Source organism: Schistocerca nitens, chromosome 3, assembly GCF_023898315.1.
Source record: "Schistocerca nitens isolate TAMUIC-IGC-003100 chromosome 3, iqSchNite1.1, whole genome shotgun sequence".
Taxonomy (NCBI): Eukaryota; Metazoa; Arthropoda; class Insecta; order Orthoptera; family Acrididae; genus Schistocerca; species Schistocerca nitens.
In genome coordinates this window covers 850,658,384-850,666,897 of record NC_064616.1, presented here as the reverse complement: position 1 = coordinate 850,666,897, position 8,514 = coordinate 850,658,384, and the positions used below count along the sequence as shown (strand labels likewise).

At 38.3% G+C, this 8,514-nt stretch overlaps 1 protein-coding gene across 1 annotated transcript in view; it reads right to left on the bottom strand.

Moving 5' to 3' along the window:
* Nucleotides 1–923: 923 nt before the first annotated feature.
* LOC126248875 (coiled-coil domain-containing protein 77-like) overlaps nucleotides 924–8,514 on the bottom strand; it is a 205,508-nt gene continuing 197,917 nt past the window's right edge. The window contains exons 8-9 of the mRNA XM_049950322.1: nucleotides 7,863–7,976; nucleotides 924–1,325 (exon numbers count right to left, since the gene is read on the bottom strand). Coding sequence (XP_049806279.1) covers nucleotides 1,032–1,325; nucleotides 7,863–7,976 — 408 coding nt within the window. The 3' untranslated portion in view covers nucleotides 924–1,031. The remainder of the gene's footprint in view (nucleotides 1,326–7,862; nucleotides 7,977–8,514) is intronic.

Below are 8,514 nucleotides of genomic sequence, written 5' to 3'. Positions count from 1 at the left end.
TGTTCAGCAGCTTCTTTGCACAACGCTGTCTCCTCTATCATCGACAATGGTACACTTCTGTCCTGTAATAAATAAATACATAAAAGTGCACTTTATGTGGTTAATTCAGAAATATCATGTCAATACTATCTTTTAATACTTCATTCACCAGACTATCACTGTGATAATTAGCTGGAACAGAACTCCTGATCAAGTGATATATGTGTAGACACCAAAACACAGCCTCACTGGTATACCAGTCAATTTTGATGACTATTCTTGTCTATGGCTACTAATTTATGCTGAACCTGCTTATGTTTACCGGTTATGGCTTACAGGCTGCTCTATGGATGTTTCTATCAGCGACTGCTGTGCATTTATGCATGTTCACTTTGTGTGTTACTGTTTATTGTTTCAGGGGTCATACACTACCCTTTGCTTTACGAAATAAACAACAGAAATGATGATAGAAACTCAACTGATGAGAGCACAGCAACCAGTAACAATGGGGATTCCTGTAGCATTAGGTTTGTGAATTTTGAATAACATGAAGGATCATTGCGAAATTGTTGCTAAGCGCAAGTTTGACCAGCCAATTGTTGAGCATACTGCTTGGTATAATAGGTAAATATCAACATTGTGAATGAGTGACTTGTCTTGCCTTTTCCCACTGCTCAACACTAGGCTAACTGAACTGTGCACAAGGGAATTGTCCTCATATTTTCATCATTCCCACAGCCCTCTTGGATTCAGCCACAGCTAGTTCTTATCCTTTGACTGGCAATGCCTACTTCCTACTATCTTTCTTCTTGTCTCCCCCAACCCCTCCTGTAATAATTTAGTAATCTTCTATCATATAACTCTCTCTTTAATGTTGTCCATTACAAGTGAGAAGTAAATTGTTTTCATTTCAGTAAATGTTGATAGTATCTTATTTCTATTTTTATCATTAGTTTGCATTAAAAGTTAATCTGAACATTTAACTGTATGGCCATTAAATCATATATAAAATTAACAGTTTGAGTGTATGAAACTTAACAACAATAATACAATCAACAAAGATCTGATTGCATGACAGATAAATTATAAAGTAAATCATTTATGACCTTTCTAATCTTTTTAACATTATGCACTGTTGTCTCTGTTGCTTTTGAACCCTCACTTGTAGTTACAAAACAATCTTTACCACATCCTCTTGTAATTTTACGCTCAACATTTTTCAGGTGATTTTGCAATATCTTTATTTCATTTAAAAAGCCCTCGACTTCTAGTTTTTGTCTACGGTCAAGTTCTTTGTAATTCTTCATCTGCATCGTAATTTCTGACCTAAGTTTCCCAAGTTTTTTCTGAAAGAAAAAATATTTCAACAATTGGTAAATTTGAACTATGTTATTTTAATAACAGTATAAATAAGAAAATGGGAAGGTATTCATATTTTATCAAAAAATAACTTGTTTCTTTGTCACAAGTAAAAAATACATTGTAAAATATAAAACTTGTTTGTTAACTTTTTGATTATATTTTAAAATTGTAAACTGTATCAGTAAGCTTTTTTAGCTTTTCATTAAACATCTACATCTATACTCTGCAAACCACTGTGAGGTGCATGGCAGAGAGTACGTCCTACTGGATGAGTTATTAGGGTTTCTTTCTGTTCCATTCACGTATGGAGCATGGGAAGAATGATTGTCTGAATGCCTCTCTGCATGCAGTAATTATTCTAATCTTATCCTCATGGACCTTACATGAGTGATACTTAGGGGATTGTAGTATATTCCTAGAATCATTATTTAAAGCCAGGTGTTTAAACTTTGTTAGTAGTCTTTCTCAGGATAGTTTATGTCTATCTTCAAGAGTCTTCCAGTTCAGTTCCTTCAGTAGCACTGTGACCATCCCGCTGCCCTTCTCTATATATATCAAATATCTCCTCTTGGTCCTATTTGGTATGGGTCCTACACAGTTGAGCAATATTCTACACCTGGTCATATGAGTTATTTGTAAACAATCTCCTTTGTAGATTGATTGCACTCCCCCGATTCTGCCAATAAACTGAAGTCTACCACTGGCATGACCCACAACTGAGCCCATGTGATCATTCCATTTCATATCCCTACAAAGTGTTACATCCAGGTGTTTGTATGAGTTAGCTAATTCCAAACAAATTGCAAAATAACTTAGGAAAGATATCTGTTTGCTGTTAAAATTGGCAATTGACCCTAAGGAGTGAGAAGTGTGAGGTTAGCCAAATGAGTGGTAAAAGGAATGTGTTCAACTTCATTTACATAATAAATCAATCAAATCTAAAGTCTGTAATTTTCAACTAAATACCTAGGCATTACAATTACGAAGTATCTAAACTGGAACAAACACATAAAAAATGTTGTGGAGAAGGCAAACCAAAGACTGTGATTTATTGGCAGAGCACTTAGAAGATGCAACAGATCTAATACAGCAATTGCCTACACTACACTTTTCCATCCTCTTTTAGAGTACAGCTGCATGGTGTGGGATCCTTACCAGATATGATTGATGAAAGAAGAGCAGCATGTTTTATACTATCAAGAAATAGTGAAGAGAGTGTCATGGAAATGAGACAGGATTTGTGGTGGACATAATTATTAAAAAAAAAAAAAAAAAAAAAAAAAAAAAAAAGCATTTCTTGTTGCTGCAGGATCTTCTCATGAAATTTCAATCATCAACTTTCTCCTCTGAATGCAAAAATGTTTTGTTGATGGTGATCTACATAGGGAGAAACAATCGTCATAATAAAAATAAGGGAAATCAGAGCTCGCACGGAAAGATATAGGTGTTAATTTTTTCACATGCTGTTTGAAAGTGAAAAAATAGAGAATTATTGTGAAGGTGGTTCGATGAACCCTCTACCAGGCACTTGCACATGATTTGCTGAGTATCCACATAGATGTAGATGTAGAACAGTGACTCACTGATATTATAGTCAGAGGATTTTTTTTTTTTTTTTTTTTTTTTTTTGGGGTGTGAAGTCCAAATATTTTAAATTTCTGAACATTTAAAGCAAGTTACCAATCTTTGCTCTACTTTGAAATTTTATCGAGATCTGACTGAATATTTATGGCAAGGTTCTCAACACATTCACTGGCACACACCTGAAGTTACTTCTAAATCTGACGATGACTCTCCATCCAAGATAACATGCTGCATCCTCCCTACCAAAAAGTCCTCAATCCAGTCACAAATTTCACTAATAAAGTTAAATAATTCCTGTACATAACATCTGGATATAGAACTACATCATAATGTACCCTGATGGACTTTGAATCAGTGCTGTGAACAAGAGATAATGCATATTCTAACTCCCACACAATGAATGAAAAGATGCAAGAGACTTCCATTAAATGTTGAGTCATTCAAAAGAAAGTGCAGTATTAAGTCTGTGGACATTAAGGAGTACAACAATTGTGAGTGGGATATTTCCTTACCAGCAACACAAAAAGGTGTTGAGCCACAGACACACACAATGAAAAAGAAATTAGAAATTTTCAGTTTTTGGACTACATCCTTCTTCAGAAGCAGAAAACACACACACACACACACACACACACACACACACACACACACACAAGCACAACTGATACATAATGGCCACTGTTGTCTCCGGGCACTAAGGCCCGTCTGCAAATGGGCCATCTAGAGGAATCCTACAGAGCCAGGCAGAATCCCAAACCTCTCACCTGGTTCATATTCACTGATGACTTCTCTATGATTTGGACAGAGTGAGGACACTTGACCCAAATTCCTCTGCAAATTCATCATCATCTTCCCCATTCACTTCACATGGTCTTCTACAGCCCAACAAGCCACCTTCCTTGATGTCAACCTCCACCTATAGGATAGCTACATTAGTGGCCACATCAGTAACACCATCTACATTAAACCACCAATAATACCAACACTTTGATAGCTTTTACCCAATTCACACCAAATCGCATCTGTAGTGATGGGCAGTTCTGTCCAAATATGTTAAAGGTCTCACTGAGGCCTTTACAGACCAAAATTACCCGAGGCCTTTTCAGACCAAAATTACCCTCACAACCTTGTCCAGAAACAGATTTCCCATGCCTTGTCTCCCCACACACCTGCCATGTCCCACATACCCACTGTTTGGCCACAAAGCAGTGCTCCTCTTATGACTCAGTACCACCCAGGACAGAAGTAAGTGAATCACATTCTCTGACACAGTTTTGACTACCTCTCATTGTGCACTGCAATGATAAATATCCTCCCCACTATCCTACCAACCCATCCCATAGCGGTACTCTGCCACTAGCCCCACCTACGCAATATCCTTGCCCATCTCTACTCTACCCCTGCTCCAAGCCCCTTGCCTCATGGCTCACACCCCTACAATACACCTGTGCCATACATCCCCCCCACTACCACCTACTCCAGTCCTATTACAGGCATCTCCTAACCCATCAAAGACAGGGCCACCTATGAAAGCACCCATGTGATGTACAGACTTAGCTGGAATCACTGTGCCACATCCTGCATGTGTATGACTACTAATAAGCTGTCATCTGCACAAATGGCCACTGCCAAACTGTTCCGAGAGACAGGTGAATCACCTAGTTGCTGAATGTGCCACCCAACATGATGTGCTTCACTTTAATGACTGCTTCACAACCTATACCATTCTTCCCACCAACACCAGTTTTTGTGAATTGTACAGGTGGAAACCCTCTCTGCAACATATCCTTCCTTCCTGTAACCCCCCTGGCATCTACCTTCGCTAGTCCCTCTCCTCCACCTGCCTTTCTTCTTTCCTGCTCTCACTCCAGTATTAAGGATGCCTTCTATCCCACCAACACATGTACACATTCCTTTACCCTTCTCTAATTCTCTCCTCACCATCACAGTACAGCATCCCAATGCTGCATCTACGGCAGTCCTACCCTGTACCCACCATGTCCCTGTGCACTTCCACAGGAAGAATTAGCTTCTTCCCCCACTACCCTGCTGGATATACCTTTTGTGTGTGTGTGTGTGTGTGTGTGTGTGTGTATGTGTGTGTGTGTCCTTTCCATATTATTGTTAATTCCATCCTGGACTTTCCACAGTTTGACACAAGAACATGTGTAATATATTGGAAGGCCAATTTTCCAAAATCCAGTCGAACTGAAAATGTATGCCACAAAACCCATATTTTCAAATATATATATACTGAAAGAGTTCATGTGACTCCATACTTTCATTGTACATAACAGATTCCTCTCCCAATATTTCAGTGTCAAATAATTGTTCCCAAAATGTTCTGTATTGCTTTGTTGCTGTTATTACTAGAGTTCTTGTGCTTCAGTGAATCGGTCCATCACTTCTACCCACATGGATTAAGATTAGTCATTATGACCAAATAAAAAGCAAGCATTTTATCTTATGTTACCTTTCCTTAATTACTTTATAGGCATCAATAATAATTTTATCACAATCAGACTACCACTAGCATTCACCTGTGTGGTTTGTACACTTTTATTTGAGCAATATATATTACAAATCTCAGTTTCATGACAATATGCGACCCACAGAACATGACAGTGTAAGTGTATATATTGAAATAGTTGTTAAGACATTTAGGAATTCTTTTATTTTTTTAGTTCAATGTTCAGTTTATGTTCCTGTAGTTAGATATTGCACATGGTGCTGCATTTAGTCACCACAGAGAAGTCTGTTCTCATAGACAGTAAGCAGGCAGTTGTAATATTCAATGAACCAACTGAGGGCTGTAAGTGTAGGGGCATCATCTCGAGGAAAGATTGTTCACAGGCAGCAAGAATATTTGACAAGGCTATGTGAGAAAGTATACAAACTGGCAGACAGATTAATGTGATTATTAATAATTTATACAAAGAGAATGCAACAAGGGCACAAGGGAAAGCCCCTTAATGAATTATCATCCAATTAATAAATTTTGCAAAATGTTCCAGGTTTTAATTAAGAAACATGAAGGAGACACACACTGGCTGAGGTAATATGATGTCTACTAATAACAATTTCTCAAACTGGCATCAGTTAGTACCTAGGTCTTAGAGAAACCACATCTTTTGTGTTCATAGCACACATGTCCAGGTACTGACAAATAGCATACTGGTGAAGCTGTATGGTGTTTGTCAAGTTTATATATGATGTCAAACAACAAGTCAAGAGGTATGATATGCAAAAAGTTTTCCTTGAAATGTGTAGTAAAGAAATAGGAAAGTATATCAAGAATATTTTGACAGCAGAGCTTGTCACAATAAATGAACTTAAATATACCCTTCAGTTTATTTCTGTGTGAAACCTGCCACAAGCCGCATCCATGTCACACGGCCACTCTCACTGACAAATGAGGATATATGTACAGGGCCATGCTGAAAAGTAAAGCCTCCAAATTTCTTATTCTATTCTCAATATCAGTTGAGGTACAACAAAGCATGCATATTACTCTGTTGACTTTTGTGACTTGCTGATGCAAGTTGCAACACTCTGCCATTAGAGGGCTCTGAACTGTATCCTGTAAAATGGCGGTGTGAAACATAACTATGTCAGTGCACGAGAAATAGCGTGCTGTAATCGAGTTTCTAACCATCCACACACGCAGCACCCTCTCCTTCAGTGTGACAATGTCAGATGCACATGAGCACTGTGACATCTTAAACAATCTGATGCCCTAGGTCTGCTGTCACCTATCATCCTCCACACAGTCCTGATCTGGCCCCATTTGATTTTCATCTGTTTCCAAAACTGAAAGAACACCTTTGAGGCCTTAACTTTGATAGTGATGAACCAGTGCACACAGAGGTGAGGTCTTGATTCTGTCAACACAGTCAAACATTCTGTAATGATGGTATCAACAAGCTGGTCTCTAGCTGGAAGAAATGTGTTTGTCACCAGGGTGACTATGTTGAGAAACAGATATGTAGACATGAAGAATAAAGGTATAGAATGTTAATAATGTTTGTTTTATTTAAAAAGCTTTGAGTTTTCACATAAAAATGTTGGCATTACTTTTCAGCACACCCTCATATTACCCTCTGGAAGAAAATTTTAACATACAAGTTGCTCAGGAGAGTGCTACACTGTGGCTTAGGACTGATTCCTGGGAATCTTGCATAGAGTTCGATCCTTGGTGTGACTCCCCTGCAATATGAATTCTGCGAGCGACTGGCACGCAACATAAATATGACTCTATAAACTGACAAGACAGACACTTATCGGAGGCTGTCGAGTGGAGAGAGATGGGTGTTGCAGAAAATCTGCAAGCAATTCAGTATATTTCTTCTTTTTAATCTGATTTGTGTTGAAGAATCTTTAGTTTATATTGAAGTTATTGTATAAAAAAGCACATTACAATACTATTATTTCTAGAATATATAACAAATGTCACTGCAGTACTGACAAAGAGATTATCTAACAAAATGTGGGCAGCTGCCTAAAAGCTATATCTAAATTAGCTGACACATTCAAAGGACTGCTAGAGTTCAATTCATTGAGATCAAGGTTGGAAAGATGGAGCTCTAATGTAGTTGGATAAGAACTTTGGGAAAATGGGTGGGGGAGGGGGGGGGGAGCTATAGTCTTTATGAAGAAACGATCACAGCACTCGACTGAAGTAGTTTAAGGAGATTGCAGGAAACATGACCCAAGACGGCTGGATAGGGCTTTGAATACTGCTCCTTTCCAAAATGAGTCCCATACCTTTCATGTTCATTAATCAGTTGAGTAAAACTGTGGAAGGTATATGCTGTGATTAGTTTCCTATTGGAAACTCAAAGGTTAAGTCATACAAGCATCCTGTTAACTTCAATGATTTGAAGCTCAAAAATAAAAGCTCATACAGCTGCAAAAAATAATAAGTAATTAATGTTTACCTCTAATAAAATTTGGCGTCTTTCTGCATTGCTTTTACTCCAATCGTTTTCTTCCACTAGAGTTTCATACTTGTCCTTGTAAGCTTTAAGCTTCTTTTCTAGCTCCCTATGCTCCTGTGAAAGGCAAAATAATGGGATTAAAAATATAAATTCTTGAATGAAGTGAATGTACAGCAGTTTTTGCACTGAGATTCTGCAGGATGCTTTAACAGTTTGGTCCAGTCCCTCTCGTCATCACGATTATTCAGTAAGTTAACTAAGATTTGAAAATTCCTGGCAGATTAAAACTGTGTGTCAAATGGAGACTCAAACTCATTACTGTTGCCTTTCCTGGACAAGTGCTTTACCAATTTTGCTACTCAAGCATACCCCACGACCTGTCCTCACAGTTTTACTTCCACCAGTACCTCGTCTCCTACCTTCCAAACTTCACAGAAGTTCTCATGCAAAACTTGTGGGACTAGCACTCCCGAAAGAAAGGATGAGACATGGCTCAGACAAAGTGTGGGGGATGCATCCAGAGTAAATTTTTATACTGCAGTCCAGTGTGTACTCATATGAAGTTAAGAAGGTACGAAGAGATATTGGCAGAAGTAAAGCTGTGAGAACAGGTCATGAATCATGCTGGGTAGCTCAGTTGGTAGAGCATCTG